The sequence below is a fragment of the Podarcis melisellensis genome, assembly GCF_964234715.1.
Source record: "Podarcis melisellensis genome assembly, chromosome: 12".
Lineage (NCBI taxonomy): Eukaryota > Metazoa > Chordata > Lepidosauria > Squamata > Lacertidae > Podarcis > Podarcis melisellensis.
The window spans coordinates 13,571,945-13,592,606 of record NC_138544.1 but is presented as its reverse complement, the minus strand read 5'-3'; the positions used below and the strand labels follow the sequence as shown (position 1 = coordinate 13,592,606).

The window sequence follows — 20,662 nt, the reverse complement described above, 5'->3', positions numbered from 1 at the left end:
CTGGCGGTTCCGTCACTGCGAAAAGTGAGGTTACAGGGAACCAGGCAGAGGGCCTTCTCGGTGGTGGCGCCCGCCCTGTGGAACGCTCTCCCATCAGATGTCAAGGAAACAAACAACTATCTGACTTTTAGAAGACATCTGAAGGTAGCCCTGCTTAGGGCAATTTTTAGTGTTTGCTGTTTTATTGTGATTTTAATTTTCTGTTGGGAGCCGCCCAGAGTGGCTGAGGAGGCATGGCCAGATGGGCAGGGTGTAAGTAATGAATTAATTTTTTATTATTATTATTATTATTATTATTATTATTATTATTATTATTATTTACTGAGTCCACCCTTCCCTTTAATAAATTGCTGCCAAGAGATAAAGTGGACAAAAAAACAACACAGTGGTACCTTCAGTTAAGTACTTAATTCGTTCCAGAGGTCCGTTCTTAACTTGAAATGGTTCTTAACCTGAAGCACCACTTTAGCTAATGGGGCCTCCTGCTGCCGCCGCGTGGTTTCTGTTCTCATCCTGAAGCAAAGTTCTTAACCCAAGGTACTATTTCTGGATTAGCGGCGTCTGTAACCTGAAGCGCATGTAACCTGAAGCGTATGTAACCCGAGGTACCACTGAACTCAGAAGTAAGATTCCCTTGTTCATCAATTACTACTGATCATCTTGTTTAGACAAGCATGCACTCTAATATTGATTACTCCTATATTTTTTTCTATTTCCTAAGAGAGAGGAAGGTTGCAGCTCCTCTCAGCCAAGGCCCAAGAACCACAATACGATAGCCAAAGCTGAATCTAGTCTAGCATCCCATTTCCCAACAGAGACTGGCCAGATGCTTCTGCAAAGCCCACAAGCAGGGCACGACGGCAACAGTCTTGGCTCCCCAGCAAGTGGTATTTGGTGGTATACTGCCTCTGCACATGAAGGCTCTACTTTGCCAACAGCTGCCAATACATTTCTTTCATGAACGTCTGCACCCCCCAAAGGGATCTAAGCCAATAGTCAGCATCCTGTGACAGTGGATTAATTATGGGTTAAAAAGCACTTGCTTTCCTGTGTCCCCTAGTTATTCCTAATCAAGTTCACTGCATGGTCCAAAGTTCTAATATCATCATAGGCCGAAGAAGACTGTGCCCACCCTCCCTCTTCTTTCTCCAATACAGTAGTGCAAAATTTTATACACTTATAAGAAGAAGAAAAAAGAGTTTGGATTTGATATCTGCTTTATCACTACTCGAAGGAGTCTCAAAGCGGCTAACATTCTCCTTTCCCTTCTTCCTCCCCCACAACAAACACTCTGTGAGGTGAGTGGGGCTGAGAGACTTCAGAGAAGTGTGACTAGCCCAAGGTCACCCAGCAGCTGCATGTGGAGGAGTGGGGAATCGAACCCGGTTCACCAGATTACGAGTCCACCGCTCTTAACCACTACACCACACTGGCTCTCTGTGTCTTCTCTTTTAGCAAGTCTTTAAATGGGGAACAAAAACCTCACAGAGCTAGTGACCCAGCCCCCTAACTGTTCTGGCTGCTTACTCTTCATCTTTTCTAGCCTTACAACGTACTTTTCACGATGGGGCAACTGCAAGTGTGCACAGCATTTCAAATGCAGGGGCACCAATAATTCACACAAAGGCATTATTACACTAGCCATCTTATTTTCAAGCATTAAATTTGCATTTTGCATTTTTCGCTGCTGCCACACACTGCCTCGTTGTACACTGGAGGGTGCTGCAAATCTGAAGTCAGGGGTTCTTGGTTGTCAGACCTTACACTACGTGCCAATTTGCCAGAGGGGGCAAAAAGCCGCTAGCACGGTATCTGCTGTACTTGGGCACCACCGAAGGAGCTACGTTCTTCAACAAATAAAACTTCAAACGGAGACTCCAGCATACAATTCCTGCGTTAGAATTTGTCAAGAAGTGTGATTCCATTGAATTCAGACAATGGTCTCTTCTCCCGTCCCAAGTGTTAATTAACAGAGCAAAACTAGGATGACTGTATTGCTGTTTTGCTCCTATTGCAAATGGTCATTATGCTCAGTTTATATATATTTCAGCTTTATACTGAATTGGCCCAGAACTGTATGTCTTGTATGTAACGGCCATCTGATTTTGCTGTTTGCAAAGCTTTTCTCATGCATGCATGAGTGGGTGTGCATGTTTGCGCAAGCTAATAACACACAGACACACACACGGAAACCCCTGTCAACTGAAAATATACATATGCTGAAGTGGACTCTACAGGGAGAAAAACCCTTACACCACAGCAATTTCTTAATATTCAAGGTGTCACAATATTTTATTGTTTTCCTGTAAGGTAATTCTGTAGTTTGGTGGTTCAACAGTTTTCAGTTGCTACAAGGTACTAATCCGATAAAGGCCTTGGATTCTAGTCTGGTTTCTCAGTCAAAGCAACTTGTCTTTACAGAGAAGATCTGCTGCCGTATGTTTAAAAGGCATGCCGCAATGTTTAAAAAATATTACATGTGAATTGTTTTGCACAAGCTCCACAAGCAACTGCCTAGTCTTAGTAAATCAAGCACTACCAGAAGAAAGAAAGAAAGAAAGAAAGAAAGAAAGAAAGAAAGAAAGAAAGAAAGAAAGAAAGAAAGAAAGAAAGAAAGAAAGAAAGATTCACCTTTTCCTGGGACAAGCTCCTTCCGGAAGATTTCCTTTAAACAGCTATTTCCATGTAGCAGTCTATGATTAGGCAAGATATGTAAATGGGATGCGCCATAAATGGCTTCCGGTGCGCATGCATAGGCTGATATCGTCTCTCCTGTAGGGTTATTATTAGTCTGACAAAAGACAGGGAAAGGGTTACTGCAATTTCCTCCCGAGCAACACGCACAATTTTCACTTGCAGGCCTCAGCTTGCATTTATGAATTAGTACAGACATTTTCCAGAATCAGTTCCAAAGGCCACAGTCCACATCTGAGAATATAATGGGGAATTTGGTCACAGCCAATCCAGCCATGTCTCTACATGCCCCACGCCAATGTCACTTATGGTATCAGGGGTATGTGTTCTGAGCAAAACAGCCTTGCAGACTAAAAGATCTCTAGCTTTCATTTGCACCCACACCCCACAGGTAATTGCTAACATTTCTAGTTTTACTCCTAACAGTTTTCAGTCTCCTGCAGATTAGGGCACGAATATCTCATCACCAAGAAGGGACTTGCTCACCTTTAGCATGAACTCAAAATAGCATCCAACACAGTCTCCTAACCAATGAGCTTGCATTTCCTTTATTCCATACCACTTGGGGAGATCTGACAAACCATCGAGCAAAGCCTGCAACAAAAACAGAGGAAATGGTCGGCATTCAAAGGTGGGTGGAAGATGTTTGCCCCATCCTGTCCCTGCTTCTTCCTCTACACATTCTCCACCTGACAGGAAGGAATATTCTCCCACTCCTTTTTTTTAAAGGGGGGTTTGCTTTGTTTCCCCTGACTTATGACACCAAGAATTTGCATGGTATGCTACAAAGCAATCTGTGGTCCTAGGGTCTCATATGGCCTTCAGCCTAATTTCAAAAGCCTCCTGCAAACTATCAGTTCAGACCTGTGGTAGAAGTGATCTGTCTCTCCCGTAGTAGCCTGTAGGGTGAGGAGAAAGAGGGAGAGACAATAGAGGGTGGCAGGAAAAAAGGGGGCCATGTATTTTTTTGATCTGGCGCCACCCATAGTCAACGTGTGACCTCTGACAGATTATCTGTGACCCTCAACAGAAAGAAAAGGTTGCCCAACCCTGGCTCTTCTCTATAGATGGCCATCCTATGTCTGAAGAGACTAAGCGCTTGCTCAAAAAAGTCTCCACAAATATGGAACACACCTGCCTTGCGCAGTTTTTAAAAAGGCAAAGCAGTTCAAACTCAAGCCCGTTAAATGAAAGGAATAAGCCAAGGATCAGGTAAATGAGTTGAGTCCTGTAGCCTTCAGTGAAACCATTGAAATAACACAGATATGTCCTGGGTCACTCAAATGCAGTACAGTGGTACCTCGGGTTAAGTACTTAATTTGTTCTGGAGGTCCATTCTTAACCTGAAACTGTTCTTAACCTGAAGCACCACTTTAGCTCATGGGGCCTCCTGCTGCTGCTGCACCGCAAAGTTTTTAACCTGAAGCAATATAACCCGAGGTAACATTTCTGGGTTAGCGGAGTCTGTAACCTGAAGCATATGTAACCTGAAGCATATGTAACCCGAGGTACCACTGTACATTTTCAGTGAGAAACTGCATGAATACAGTCAGCAATACAAAAATAATAATAATCCCAGACACATCATATATTTAAACCGCACCCAGCCCCCAATAATCATGGGAACTGCAGTTTGTTAAGGGTGATGGGATTTGTTGCTCTGTGGTGTGAACTGCAATTCCCATGATTCCTTGGGGGAACAGGTGCCTGTGCTTTAAATGTATGGTGTGCACAAAGGCACAAGGAATTTGAATAATGTCCTGACACTATTCAACATTAAACACATGATGAAAGAAGCAAAGGAAGAGCAAAATATATGGTCCAATACTTTTTGGTGCCTGGGGGATCCCTTTACAGCAGAGGCGGCCTCCATGTAGCCCCTCAAGATTGGGAGGACACCAATTCCCATTACCCATGACCACTATAACAACTGTAAGGCTGTCATTGCCCTATAGCATTTAAAATGAAAACCCCCCCTCAAAAATAGACAATTGGCTGCTCTTTAATGCTAGCACCAAACTGGCCACTAAAGTCAGTCTGCACCTGGTTGACCGCTGGGGGTAAATTTAATGGAGTGGGCACGCAATCCAATCTTGTGGAAAGAAAAGAAGCAGAAATTGTACTTTGTGAGAGCTTAGTAAGCCCACACAAATCACTAAATAAAATTCTAGCTAAATGACAGGAGCAGAGATTCAATATAAGGAAATGAGTCTGACGGAGAAATAAGGACGTAGCTAAAGGTTACAATGGAATTTAGCAGACATTAAGAGCAAATCAACGGTAAGAAGCACTCACATAATCTACCAAGAGAGCAAAGGAAACAGCAAGTCATAATTTGTTCTCAGAAATGAATGTCTCAGAAATGAATGTCAGAGCAATCCACACCATCGGGCAGGGGTATGTAAAAGCAGAAGCCACAGCCAACACCAAGATTTTATGTGAAAAGGTGAGTCAGGAAGTCAGAACACTGCACAGACTACTCTGAGGCTAGGAGTGACCCATTCATTAAAAAGACAAGCCATGTTTTAAAATGGTGCTTCAAAATAATAATGGGTTCACAAGTTGGCTTAAAACATGCAGATTTTAAAAAATAAATAAATAAGGAAAGAGATGAGTTTATATTGCTCTGGGAACAGATTTCATGACTAGCTGCTGCAGTGCCAAACTATAATCAGACAGAATTTAGAAATAACATGGTTGTCCTTTTTCAAAATAGACATTATACACAATGAAAATGTATTTGCCACATTAATGGTCCTGGTCCCCCAAAAAAGCATGTTTCTTGGCCTGGTAACAATCAGTGTGTCCATATACTACTTCCTTGCCATTTCCACTGTCTCCTGTCCTCATGTGCCCAAGCTCTGGGAAAGTTTGCCTGGTTTCTTAAACCACAGTTTCCCAGGACATACAAGCCAGGAAATTTGGGTTTCATGGATCCCTTATGAGTCAGACAATTAAACCAGAATCCTGGTTTTGAGGGAGACCTTAAACCACAGTTCAGAAGTCACAGAAAACTGTGGCTTAAGACATCAATGAGTTAAGGAGTGAAGGAGGAGTGTATAGGAACATTACTGGATGGTTACTGGACTGATAGTTCATGATTCACTAGACTGGGATCGTTTTCTCTGAACTGGGCCACAGGAAAAAATACCCCAAATTTAGAATGGCCGGAACTAGATAGCAAACCAATACTCCTATCTCAAGGAAGGATAGCAAGGAAGCAGCACTAGTGAAGAAGGCAATTGAGTTGAGGTTAACAAAATGCAGGTCAAAAAATGAGCTTGCGTTTAGCAACATAGCACTGAGATGATGCCTCTTATTAGAATTTTAAAAAAGCTCTGGAAATGAGCATTCTGGGGCCAAAGTAGATAGTATGGCGACAAATGTATCCAACAATAAAAGCAACAATCTTACAGATTCTAATGCAAATATGTTAAGCAATTCAGGAAAAGGAAACAGTAACTCATAACAGAAAAATAAAGCAAAAGCCTTTAAATCTTCATGTACAAAACAATTTAAAAGTTGGGGATTTTTTTTGCCAACTTTTCAGATATGACAAGCATATTTACATTAACAGTGGAGAAACGAGAATTGCATTTACAACTGAGCGTTACAAAAAAGAGGCAGCAGTAGAACAGGCCATGATTAAATTTATGAAGATGAGCATCCATTAAAGAGAATCCAGAAACACAAGAGGAAATTTTGATATTGTTTGGAAGTGACAGTCAACAGCACCAGTTGCTAAGAGACAGAGAGATGAGGGAATTATAGAGCTGGGCAAATCTAGCAAAAAGGATGACCTAGATTGAAAACAGATCTGAGATGTTGCAAAGAGAAAAGATTTGTGTCCAGAAGTGAATAGCTCAAATTCTATTCAGGATCTTTGCATTATGAGAACCCACGTAAACAATATGAGCAGTAGAAGTCTATGGAAGAGAAAAATGTATCATTTATCAGAGAGATGAATACCAAAGATCCCCTTTCCTTAAGCACCAGGTTGAAAAAAAGTTTTATCATAGTTTAAAACCCTGTTCTGAAAACAAGAACACTATCATAGCATTATATATACAGCCTTAAAGCTTAACAGTAATCACATTAAATCAATTTATGTCAATTGAAAAACTAATACAAGGCGAACATCAGAAAAATGACCACTCCAAACGCCATACAATATTTCTTTGTAAGACAATAATGAAGTGAAGCTATCTGATAGCCTAGAAAATTATTTTCTATCACCTTTTCTATCACAGTCTGCAGCCTGACCTACAACCTGTAGCAGATGGTCTATGAAAGAGCTATGAGTCTGATTTTAACTGCGAGAGAAGAGGTGAACTATAAGTTTCATTCCACAAGATGGGGCTACCATATCATGGAGACAGTTAATTGACGAAAAGCTGAATTTAAATAGTAAACCCAAGTTTACTGTGAAATAAGCCCTACTTATTTCACCAATCTTTGACTTAGCAAGACTGCAGCACCAATTCCTCACTCCTAGAGGGGCTCCTGGAGAGGAACTCACAGTCACCTTGTTCCTCTCTAGTCATTTTTTCTCCTTAGTGTCTTGCCTGTACCAGCACTTAGGATTAAGGCCTCTCCTTACCAAGGACACACCTTGGCTACACCTGAGACTACAATTCCCATCATCCCTGACCACTGGTCCTGTTAGCAAGGGATGATGGGAGTTGTAGTCCCAAAACATCTGGAGGACCGAGTTTTGCCTATGTCTATATCATTTAGTAAGGGACGCGGGTGACGCTGTGGGTAAAACCTCAGCGCCTAGGACTTGCCGATCGTATGGTCGGCGGTTCAAATCCCCGCGGCGGGGTGCGCTCCCGTCGTTCGGTCCCAGCGCCTGCCAACCTAGCAGTTTGAAAGCACCTCCGGGTGCAAGTAGATAAATAGGGACCGCTTACCAGCGGGAAGGTAAACGGCGTTCCGTGTGCTGCGCTGGCTCACCAGATGCAGCTTGTCATGCTGGCCACGTCACCCGGACAGCGCTGGCTCCCGGCCTATAGAGTGAGATGAGCGCACAACCCTAGAGTCTGGCAAGACTGGCCCGAACGGGCAGGGGTACCTTTACCTTTTATATCATTTAGTGTACTATAAAATCACCATGCCAAAGAGCTCTTCGGGAATTAGATCTTTTCCATTAGTCTCCCAGACTTGGACATTCATTCACATATTGATCCTCATTAACAGAGCAAAGTTGCTGCAGATTTTCAACTCAACCATCTACTGTACTTTCCAAGCCTGGTAGGTGCTTAGGTTTCCTTATTGCTAACCCCAACAGCGCTAAAGTGAATCAGAAGCGGCATGAATGAAAATTATGTGAAAGAAAACTACCCGCACTAGGCTCCAGTGGGCAATGGTACTCAATGTGTACAATATGCCTTTCTCTTAAAAGGTAAAGGGACCCCTGACCGTTAGGTCTAGTCGCGGACGACTCTGGGGTTGCGGCGCTCATCTTGATTTATTGGCCGAGGGAACCGGCGTACAGCTTCCGGGTCATGAGGCCAGCATGACTAAGCCACTTCTGGCAAACCAGAGCAGTGCATGGAAACACCGTTTGCCTTCCCGCTGGAGCGGTACCTATTTATCTACTTGCACTTTGAGGTGTTTGGAACTGCTAGGTTGGCAGGAGCAGGGACCGAGCAACAGGAGCTCACCCCGTCGCAGGGATTCAAACCGCTGACCTTCTGATCCTAGGCTCTGTGGTTTAACTCACAGTGCCACCTGCGTCCCATGCCTTTCTCTTACTGAGGCCCTATTTGGCTGAATTAATGGCCTATACCTTGCCTAATTTCATGATGCAGGGGACAAGGGGAAGGAGGAAAAATATGGTGGCAGAGAGTGAGAAATAAAATGGGGTGATCCACCGATTTTGGGCTCTGGCCCTGCCCACCACTAGCATGCACCCCCCAACCCCCCCCCCCAGAATACAGCTCTCAAGTGAAACACGTTCTCCACACCTGACAAACAGAGAAGAGAGCACTTGCTCATTCAAATTCAGAGCCACTCAAATCCTTGATTGCAACTTTCTGGTAAGTGAACCACTAGCAGTGAGAAATAATGAAGGATGTGTCCCTCAACTTTAAACAACAGAGGGCTAGACAGAAATATGCACATTAACCCCCTCTCTCTTTCCGTGTGTGTGCGTGTGTGACTATAAAAGAAATTGTCCCATAGAGTTTGCAACAAAATAAGCCACTCTTAGATTTCACGACAAAATGGGAGTATTTTCAACACAAATACTGTATAACCAAGCAGAAACCCGAATTACGAGCCTTTTCAAGGATTCTGCATACATTATTCTTGTAACTATGGAAACAAAATAATTACGGTCTTAAAATACATAATTAATATTAGACTCTTTTTTAAAAAAAAGCCTGAAAATTAAAATTAAAAAACACCCAAATCCAGTAAAAATTGCACATAGTTAGCCTAACTACTTGGGCATAACTTATGTGGCTTTAGCAAAAGGTAGCAAAAATAAAATAACCAGTAAAGAGAAGATTATGGCGACACAGAGCAGATACATATACACAAATAACTGAGCTGATTTCTCGGTAACATATAAAAACGATGCAAGCACCAAAGGCTGTAAGCAACGTACTAAAGGATTTCCTTGAACTTCATGCAGTCTCGTGCCATTAACAAGATTTGTATAGCATTTTCAAGTGTTCAAAGAGTTTCACGTGCATTATCTCACTGAAATCTTTACAACAACCCTGTAATATAAGTCAGGAAAAGGTTTCCTTAAGGCTCCCTAGTGAGTTCATGGCAGAATCGAGTTGGAAACTGGGGACTTTTGATTTGTAGCCGTCTCTTAGGCTAGCTGTTCCAGAGAAAAGGCCCACGGCTCTTACAGTGACTAAACCACCCATATATCCTGTTAAAATCGCCGTAGAAAGCACTGGAGAGGCTGTAGAAGGAAGTAAAGTTGTGAAATGTTGACAGAGCTTATGGTACTCACTCGGAAATTCTTACTCCAAAAATATTTTAAATTTTGTATTTGCAGTTTTACAAGTCATCTTCCCAATTTGTCACAGTGGGGGGGGGGGGAATATTGCCAAGAAAAATAGTTCTAAAAAGGTTCATGTATCACACATATTCAGTTTCTCTTTTTCACGCTCAGAAAGATGTTTTTGTCCAAATAGAACAAACCTGGAGGGGGGGGGCGGGGAACGTTGGATTATACTAAAAGTTATGTTAGCGTGACCTGCTAGCTGAACACATTTACATCACAAGATGTTCTTTAAAGGTGAACAGGCCAAAACTAAATGGTGCTGTAGTTAGATTATAATGATGTAACTCTATCCATTTTTGTAGCAGCGCAGTTATAATGGCACCATAGTTATAATGACAGACACTTATCGACAGCAGGAAGAGAAAATGATCTTACACACCACCGAAACCTACAAGCCTGTTACAGATCTGGAAAAATACTTTGAAAAATACTCCTCTGCAAAATAATTTATACTCACACCTTTGCATAGGCAGATGTTTTAATGAACCACTGTTTGAGGTATTTCTTTTCCACTTTTGCTCCCGAACGCCACGAACAGCCATTTTCATCCACCTGTTCATTAGCAAGAACAGTCTGATCCACAGGGTCCCAATTAACCATTGCCTAAAAAGATGCCAGGAATCAAATTGAGAGGGAATTCTGGCATTAATAAGCATGTCAGTAAAATGCAGAGTTATTAGCGGGTTGTTGGGTACACATATCATTTGGGTATCATTACACACTTTTAGACTCCAGGCGGAAACGTTCCTCTTTAACCAGGCCTTTGGCATCCGATGCTCTTTTAAATGTCTTGGTTTCTATTCACTGGATGAAGATACAGTAAGCTTGCAACTTACACACATTTAACTCGTGCACATTCAGCTTTTACACACTTGGCAAAAACATAAATTAAATAAAAAATGTGTAGAAAGTTGGCAAGCATCTAGGGGGGAAAGGTTTGGAAATCCCACCTGCCACTGCACCAAATGTGTTTTCACTATACGCAATTTGACTTTGGGCGCGATCCCCAGAGCATAAGTTGCAGGCTTATTGTATACAAACATACTGCATAGCAGCATGTTTTAAACTGCTTTGAGGTTTTCTACATTCAGAAAATATATAAATTTTATGAAATAAAATTAATAAACCATTTTTAAGAAGAGAAGGTAAGTCTGCATAGCAGCATGTTTTAAACTGCTTTGAGGTTTTCTACATTCAGAAAATATATAAATTTTATGAAATAAAATTAATAAACCATTTTTAAGAAGAGAAGGTAAGTCATGTAGAAAGTCATGGTGGTTCAAGGGCATTTCTATTGCTATATCTGATAATAGATAAATGGGGAGAGCCATATTGGAAGCTATTCCTACACAAATGACCTCACTGTTCACATTACCACTGTGCAGAAGGTATCATGGTGCTGCTGTACAATGCACAGCCTTCTGTGCATTATCTGATGGCTGGCAGGATAATATAACAATATAAATTAAACCAACTCCAAATGAATGGGAATGTATCATAGAAGAACAGAAGCACCTTTCATTTCTCCTGTAGCAGCAGCATCTTAACCTTTGCCTTCCAAGGGAAATGAAAGGTTACACGTATTATTAAAAGCCCACTCTGTTCAGTATTGAACAGAGCATTGGTTTGGATCCATAGCCTTGTTTGTGTGGCTCACTGACATTCTCTCCCCACCATGGCAAACCATACTGTTACGCTGTTCCAGAGGGTGCCAGCAGATGTACATATACACAGAATACTGTGGTATTATAATTACCGTATTTTTTGCTCTATAAGACTCACTTTTTCCCTCCTAAAAAGTAAGGGAAAATGTGTGTGCATCTTATGAAGCGAATGCAGGCTGCGCTGCTATCCCAGAAGCCAGAACAGCAAGAGGGATTGCTGCTTTCACTGCGTAGTGATCCCTCTTGCTGTTCTGGCATCTGAGATTCAGAGTAATTTTTTTCTTGTTTTCCTCCTCCAAAAACTAGGTGTGTCTTGTGGTCTGGTGTGTCTTTAGAGGGAAAAATACGTTATATCCTGAGACAAGAGGTATCTTACTGTTCTTAAAAAATAAAGGAATTGGACAAATTAGGAACTGGACAACTTGCCAGCAAAACATTGTGGGGCTAAAACATTACTTTTTTTTTACACAGTGGAATAATCTGTCACGAATTGCATAGTATGATTTGATCAGTCACAGAGTTTGCTAGCAGGCAGTCTGCAATGGAGGACAGCAAACGCAATCCGCATACTCTCAGAAGAAGTTACTTCTGTTCTACTCTTTTGAACGCTGCGGAGTTGAACTCTGCCTTTGAAAAGAGCTTGCACGACTGATCCCGCACTCAAATTAAGTCAGTCTCTGCTTCACCACATCATCCTTTACACTCGCTTCTAAAACTCATTCCTTCACAGACTCTTCTCTTTACAGATGTGTGTATATAAAAAGAAGCCATCCGATAAAGACAAGTCTTTTTGGTTGCCTCGCAATTAGATTCCTAGGCAGACTGAAAAAATCCTGCCTTTGGCTTCTGCACCCACTACTGCTCAAGGGCTTATGAGACTGACCTGTTGCAAAGCGTCACTTCCACAGACTCCTATAACAGGAATGACTACATGTGCATGTCCTGCCGTGGAAAAAATAATATACCCAATTCTTTCCCGCATGTATCTGGCATATCTTCGCTTCCAAAACTAACATAGCTTTATATTAACAACAACAAAAAAGTCCCCCAATGATTTCAGCAATGGAAGAATATTGCTTTTTGAATGTAGGACCTCCTTTGGGACCATGGAGTGAAGGGATTCATTTGCCAAATTAGAAAGTCTCCTACAGGGGAAAAAATTATCCCATAAAGCCCACAAGAGTCACATTAATATAGGTTACTATTACCGACACAGAAATAAACCAGGCACAGCAAGCTGGCTTCCCATTAATCTCTGGGTTTGACTACTGAAATGCATTATACATGAGGCTGCCTCTGAAGATGGCTCGAAAGTTTCTGTTAGTTCAAGGACTGGCTAGTCAGATCATCTCTCATTAGCTTTCAAACAAGTTCACTGGCTGGTTGGCTGTTTCCAAGCTGATTCAAATTGCAGATGCTCACATTTAAAGGCTTGGGGACCCAGGAACTTGAAGGACCATCTATTCCCACTATATGTCTGCCAATGCCCTCCTCCAAATGCTCATCTTCCTTCAAAGCTGAGGCACCAGAAACCAGGAAGAAAGCTTTATTGATTGCAGTGCCCCTGCCTACTGGACACACTAGCCTTCAAAATTCTGGTTAAATTGGTTTTCTGTGGCAAATTCAATTCTTGATTTTACTGTTGTGCTATTTTTATTTGATTATTATTAATTCTTATTCTTATTATTTTGTTTGTGTTTTATTTATTTGATTGATTGCATCATTAGCTGCTTTGGAAATAGTAATTCAGAAGAGTGGGGGTAGAAAAATTTATAGAAATAATCATCATCTTATGCAACATAGAACACCACAGGCACACTCTCTCTCTCTCTCTCTCTCTCTCTCTCTCTCACACACACACACACACACACACACACACACACCGTTTTCTACAGCTGTATGTCAGAAAGTCAACATACAAGCAATAATCAACCAAGACTTTTAAAGGCATATCCATAATATAAAAAGACACAGTTCAACTTACTTCATTTTCATAGGCTAACCCCGCTTCATAAAGCTTAATAAAAAGATACTGTGTCCACTTATAGTACTCCGGCAAACAAGTGGTTATTTCCTGTAAACAGAATAAGAGCAATTTCAGTATTGGTTCCTCAGAACAATAAGTGGTTCATTCAAAAGATGACCACCTGATTCAATATTCCATGTGCACTCTAATGAATACAGAGCAGTCACCCACTAAATCAAGGAAGCCATTTTAAGTAGATAGGGGAATCCATGGCCACAATCTGTCAGAGTTTTAAGTGTGCCTAAACCCATACACTGTTGCTTCACAATTTGAGAGCAGGGGGCAATGTAAGTTTCTTGGCAGAGTCAGTAAAGCCTTTACAGCATATTTATATTACTGGGCTTGATGTATAGGGCTACGGCAGGCAGAACAGACACATCCTCTCAAGCTTAATGGGCTTAAGTGACAAGAGAGTACACTTTGGTTCGACATTCTTGAAGGTAAGAGCAGTGTGACAATGGAACCAGACAATGGTGAGCCACCTGCTGGGAGAATGCGCCAACTCTGGATTTCCTGCATCAAGCTGGTGATTGGACAAGAAGGTCTAGACGTCTCCCTCCAATTTGATGATTCTAAGTGGTTCATTCACTAACAGAGGAGCCTGTTTCATTAGGTGTGAATGCGGCACTTGCCCACCAACCTCAGCCTGTCATTAGACAGCTTCCAACTGCCTGCTGTCTTTACTTACATTCAGTTACTTACCGTATTTTTCGCCCTATAGGACACACTTTTCCCCCCTCCAAAAATGAAGGGGAAATGTGTGTGCGTCCTATGGGGCAAATGCAGGCTTTCGCTGAAGCCTGGAGAGCCAGAGGAGTTGGTGCGCACCGACCCCTCTCACTCTCCAGGCTTCAGGAAGCTATCCACAAGCCTTGCGAGCCCGGCGGGAACTCCCGCGGACCCGCAAGGCTTGCAGGCAGCAGCCTGCAGCCCGAAGCACGGGGCACGCTCCGGAGCACGCCCCAGGCTTCGAGCAGATGTCCACAAGCCTTGCGAGCCCGCAAGGCTTCTGGGGGCTGGGGTCGGGGGAAGCTCGGGCTTCCCCCACCCCAGCCCTGCAGCTGGGGGGGGGGGGGAAATAATTTTTTTTATTATTTCCCCCCAAAAAACCTAGGTGCGCCCTATGGGCCAGTGCGCCCTATAGGGCAAAAAATATGGTACATACAGCACTGGCTGTCAGCTTCCTTAGTCTCAGTATTACTATCACAGAGCTCAGCAGGTAGGAAATAGTTGGCTCTGCCTTCCATTGACTCTGGCTCCAACTACTGTTGGCCTCCGTGCCCTTCTGCTCTACCAGAATCAAGGGGAACCAGCCACCACTGCCTACTAAAGTGCAATTCTGATAGAGTCTTGATATCACTTGTGAGCAAAGCGTAACAGCACAGATTTCTAGGTTCAGGGAAGAGGAAATGAGTCAAGCTTCTCACCAGTGACACAGAGGATCAGCTACCAAGTGATTCTCTGGCCATTTTTTATACTCTGCCTTTTGCCTCATGCGCTTATTTAGACTGCAAGCCTGACGGCAGGGCTCCCCCTTTCTTAATACCATGTACTGTGCAACACACAGTGTGTAGCAAACTAAGGCCTGGGGGCCGGATCCGGCCCAATCACCTTCTAAATCCGGCCTGCAGACGGTCCAGGAATCAGCGTGTTTTTACATGAGTAGAATACTGTACAGTGGTACCTCAGATTAAGTACTTAATTCGTTCCGGAGGTCCGTTCTTAACCTAAAACTGTTCTTAACCTGAAGCACCATTTTAGCTAATGGGGCCTCCTGCTGCCGCGCTGCCGGAACACGATTTCTGTTCTCATCCTTAAGCAAAGTTCTTAACCTGAGGTATTATTTCTGGGTTAGCAGAGTCTGTAACCTGAAGCATATGTAACCTGAAGCATATGTAACCCGAGGTACCACTGTATGTCCTTTTATTTAAAATGCATCTCTGGGTTATTTGTGGGGGCTGCCTGGTGTTTTTACATGAGTAGAACGTGTGCTTTTATTCAAAATGCATCTCTGGGTTATTTGTGGGACACAGGAATTCATTCTTTTTCCCCCTTTTCTTTTCAAAATATAGTCGGCCCCCCACAAGGTCTGAGGGACAGTGGACCGGCCCTCTGCTGAAAAAGTTTGCTGACCCCTGGTGTAGGTTAAGAAATCATATTGTCATCATTATCACTCATGCCCACGTTTTCTCCTAACCCTACGGTTCAGCCCCCTAGTTCTCATTCCCTTCTGCAACTCAACCCCAGTACAAGCAACAAACAGCTGCATATTGCCTCTTTATTTTAGCCCTGCCCCCACCTCTCTCGCCTTCCTCCACTGCTTCTCCTGTGTTGAGACTGTAAGCTCCTTGCATCAGGGACCTGTCCATTTGGGCCCTACAGAGGGTCATGCACACTGATGGTGCTTCGTGCAACAAATAATCACATCATAAGTCATAAAGCATGTCATAACTCCTCGGCTAGCGAGGGGATGTCAGCACTGAGTTTCTATTTTTGTCCACTGGTGAGTGGGTGGGTGTATTGTTCTGTTTATTGTTAGCGTGCTGCCAATATTTTCCACCATTATTATGTGGGGGTTGCTTTGTGTGTGTGTTTTAAAATGTTGTACGGAATATTAATGTGTTACACAATTCCTGCCCTCGTCTATGGTATAATGCAATTATGTACATTTTTATCGATGTAAGTTACCTGAAGACAAGAAACTAATAGGTTTAAACAACAATAGTAAGTAAACACATCCGAGAGAAGAACTTTCTTAAAACTGACTTCAAATTCATGCACGTTAATGATATGAAACACTTATAACACACACTTCAATAATGCACAGACAATTACCGTATTTTTCGCTCTATAGGACGCACTTTCCCCCCGCCAAAAACTTAGGGGAAATGTTGGTGCGTCCTATGGAGCGAATGCAGGCTCCCTGGCTTCAGCGATAGCAACGCAAAGCTTCCGAAGCCTGCGCTCCGGAGGGTTTGCATTGCTTTCGCTGAAGCCAGGAGAGTCTGGTCTTTGAGGCTGGTGGTGGGGGAAAGCAGCGCTTCCCCCTACTGCCAGCCCCACAAGTTCGGTCGAAAAGCCCGCAGGAGCCGCACGCTCTTTAAAGGGTGTGTGGCTCCTGTGGGCTTTTGCAGGAGATGGGGGAATTCCCCCACCTGAAGGGGGGAAGGTCTGGGAGAAGTGCACAGGCTGCGTGCAGCCTGTCCGCTGCTCCCAGAGCTGGGGGGCGGGGGGAATCATATTTTTTTCCTTGATTTCCCCCTCTGAAAACTAGGTGCGGCCTATGGTCAGGTGCGCCCTATAGAGCAAAAAATACGGCAAGTTTCATGAAGTATACATCTTAAAATAAAAAAGCTTACCCGATCCCAACTAAAATACAAGCCTAACGCTTCAAGCTGCTTTCGCATGTGCCGAATATTACTGAAAGACAAAATAAAATCCATATTTAAACAGAAAAGAATATTTCAGAAACAACTGCTCCCAAGAAAAGGCTCCTCCAACTTGCACTGGGTCAACTTAGTTCCAGTTACAGATAGGTAGCCGTGTTGGTCTGCCATAGTCAAAACAAAAAAAATTCCTTCCAGTAGCACCTTAAAGACCAACTAAGTTAGTTCTTGGTATGAGCTTTCGTGTGCATGCACACTTCTTCAGACACAGGTATCTTCAGTATTCAGGTATCTGAAGAAGTGTGCATGCACACGAAAGCTCATACCAAGAACTAACTTAGTTGGTCTTTAAGGTGCTACTGGAAGGAATTTTTTTTGTTTTGGGTCAACTTAAATGGCCTCAGAGTTTCATCCCCCATTCACTTTATAAAAATCCTTTGCAAGATTGCTCCTTACTGAACCCCATTTCGATTACAGATTAACTAAAACCAAATCATTTTTTTAATATTAATATGAGTGACACAATTTTAAGAAAAAAATCTTATTTCTGGTCCAATATGGGAAGAGTGAGCTGCAAATTCCTGCATATGTAGTGTGTAACTGATGCTCCTCATGCATTCACACAGTTGTATCATCCTTGGCTTAATACCTGATGAGCTAGAGAATGTATGCACAATCTTAGGTATTGGTACCAGGCACAGTTATAGACAAATTCTAATGACAGAGACATTGCTAGGTGCCTATCTCTCTAACCTGGGGCATTTTCTGTAGAGCAGAGGCTAAAAGAACATGGAAAGGAGCAAGAGCAGCAATATTCTGCTTCAGAAATGACACATGCATAAAGCAGCAAGAAAAACAAGCACCTTTGTGTCCAGTCTGCTGGATGCAAGCCATGATCAATTGCCGCATTCTCGGCAGGTAATCCAAATGCATCCCATCCCATTGGATTTATCACCTGTAACAAAAATAAGAAATGTCACCCTTTGTCACTTTCCAGAGTGGATTTAGCAACACCTCCAGGGCTCAAAATAATGAAGCATTTCCCAAAATTCAGCATCTTTGCTGTTTCATTGAATCATCCAGACTGTGCCTGTCACAAACAATTTAGCTTTAAGCACAATGTACAGGATACTTTAAAAAAATATTATCTAGTAAGAATCAAGCTTGCCCTTCATGTACTCTGCATGCATAACACCTCTCCCAAAAAAGGTAGTACTGTATACAAATTTAACTAATAATAATAGGTTGGAGTTGGACTTAAATTAGATCTGATTAAGCTGGAAAGAGCAGAGGTAGAGCACATCACGACTATGATTTAAAATAGGTACAAAGCATAACTTAAAATAGATATGTGTTTTATATGAAATTAAAAGATATATTTATCAAAGTAATATATCCAGCAGTGCAAAGTGCCTTTATTAACACTTCTATTATGATGTGACATTGGTGCTGTTACAGACTTTACTGTTGAAGACTTTGCTGTTACAACAATGAATGCTTTAAGAGCGCAACAGCACATTAGATAACTAGAATTAAACTTTTAGAGCAATTACCAGCAGGAATTAATTACTATTTATCAAGGGTAGGCAATCACATCTCCAGGTCTTTGAAAAGTTCACTAGGCTGTGAGGCCCAAGCCTACACTGATAATGCTAAAAAAAACCACCAAATTTAAATTTAAATTTAATGGAATGTTTATACAGTACTTTGCCTGTATTTGCGAGGGAAGAAAAACCTGAACAGACTTTAGCTATTGTATTTAACCCCCATCTTAGCAAATTTGCAGTGTGATCTTGCTATATTAAGCACTGTATACAGTTATTAGTTATTGTTCTAGTAGGCCTTCTTTCTGCTAATGCGTCAATCTCACACTTCCAGGGAAACAACGCAAGAGACTGAGGAAGAGTGTTTAATGAGCAACATTTCAAAGTGCAATGTAAGCCTCACAAATAAGCTTTTCTCCACTGCACATCAAGTAGGTGCCAACAGTAGTTTGCATGCCAGATTTGGTTATTCTTAGCCAATGCTTGTATACTGAGAGGTGCCTAGCTTTCATTTAGCATCTTAATAAATATTCATGTTAATAGATGGAGTGAAGCACACCCTGTAAAGTTCCAGGACAAAGGCATAAAATATACCCCTCCCTCTTCTGAATTCTCTGCAGATGCCAGAAAGACTTGGGAAAGGGATAATGGAAATACAAGGTACAAAAATGGCTGCCTAGAACACTAAGCCCAAATTTGTGGCCACTTATGTATCTTATATAAATATACATCCTGTCGACCGTTGTGTAAGGAGGACTACTGCCCATTCCTTAGTCTCTGCAGCAGATGTATTTAGCTGTTACTGTAGAGCTAACTGTATTGAAACAAAATACATTAGGGAAAAAACCATTTCAAGCCTACTCTCAATTATCCATAGATTAATCTCAGAAGCAGATGTATTTATCTGTTACCATGGAGACTAATGTAGCCTTCAAGATACATTTGGGGGTGGAGAGACATCATTTCCAAGTGCATTGTCTTTTAGCTCTAGATTGTGAATAGATTTAAAAGGTGTTATAAAAATGCACTTTGCTGAACTTGCGACAGGCCAGCATTCAAAGAGATGGGAGTGCAAATAAGACCAGGGATGTTGCTGGAACCGAGGGTGTCAATGCTTCAATTTCAAGTAATAAAATATTGTGGGCAAAATTACAGAGACTGTTCTTTTCCTAATTTGTAAGCAGCAAAGGGGAAGAGGAATACAAAGGTAGAAGGCAACATATGGAATGCTCCCACCAGTTCCTCAGTTTCTGAATCACTGTTCCTCACTACTGGAACTGGCATCGCCATCCAGTAACACAGATCTGCAAGTAAGATATTCTACTGAATTTGTATTAGGGCTACAACCTTTAGCTAAATTAATGCCAGCGTGAATCAGGGATAACCAAAGTGGCGATCCCCAGATATTGTTGGATTCAAACTCATATCAGCCCTAGGCAGCGTGGTCAATGGTCAGAGATGGTGCAGCCATATCCAGAGGGAGCCACGTGGGCTATTCCTGTTATAGACAAAGGGCACATTTGCACATGCTAAGCCATGGGTAGGCAAACTAAGGCCCAGGGGCCAGATCCGGCCCAATCACCTTCTAAATCCGGCCCTCGGACGGTCCGGGAATCAGCGTGTTTTTACATGAGTAAAATGTGTCCTTTTATTTAAAATGCATCTCTGGGTTATTTGTGGGGCCTGCCTGGGGTTTTTACATGAGTAGAATGTGTGCTTTTATTTAAAATGCATCTCTGGGTTATTTATAGGGCATAGGAATTCATTCATTCCCCCCCAAAAAATATAGTTGAGCCCCCCACAAGGTCGGAGGGACAGTGGACTGGCCCCCTGCTGAAAAAGGTTGCTGACCCCTGTGCTAAGCTATGGCTCCTGTCTTGCATAAACTACAATGTCCTGTGTGCTACTGCACCCAGCTCCTTTGCTCCTCTCTTTGCAGGAAGCAATAGTCCAAACCTCATGTTCCAGTTCAATGCTCCCAAAGAAGTCAAGATTTCTTCCCCCTACCTCTCACACTCAGGGGGTATTCCAGCAAACCAAGTTTTCCATCAGCCAGGCTCTCACCCCGGTTGAGAGTCACAGGACTGTCTCACGCAGCACCTAGCCTACAGTTCTATAGCCAGCCTGACTGAAGCACCTTTGCCCCTGCATCTCCCCAAAGTGGCTGATGTTGCTGCCTGCAGCAGGGCTGCTGTTATAGTAAGGCAGGCCCTGGACCACACCCCAACCCCAGCTGCATTCACTCAGTTAGTACATACACACACACCCACTACAAATTATAACAACACTGTTACCTGCAGCCAGATGATACACAGGTCAAG

The 20,662-nt window shown here is 42.6% G+C and overlaps 1 protein-coding gene across 1 annotated transcript in view; it reads right to left on the bottom strand.

The window, feature by feature from the left end:
• Nucleotides 1-20,662, bottom strand: part of LARS2 (leucyl-tRNA synthetase 2, mitochondrial) — a 71,112-nt gene that overhangs the window by 45,475 nt on the left and 4,975 nt on the right. Inside the window, exons 4-9 of the mRNA XM_081882939.1 lie at nt 17,661-17,752; nt 16,771-16,831; nt 13,370-13,459; nt 10,181-10,324; nt 3,181-3,288; nt 2,632-2,791 (exon numbers count right to left, since the gene is read on the bottom strand). Of these exons, the coding sequence (XP_081739065.1) occupies nt 2,632-2,791; nt 3,181-3,288; nt 10,181-10,324; nt 13,370-13,459; nt 16,771-16,831; nt 17,661-17,752 (655 nt within the window). The remainder of the gene's footprint in view (nt 1-2,631; nt 2,792-3,180; nt 3,289-10,180; nt 10,325-13,369; nt 13,460-16,770; nt 16,832-17,660; nt 17,753-20,662) is intronic.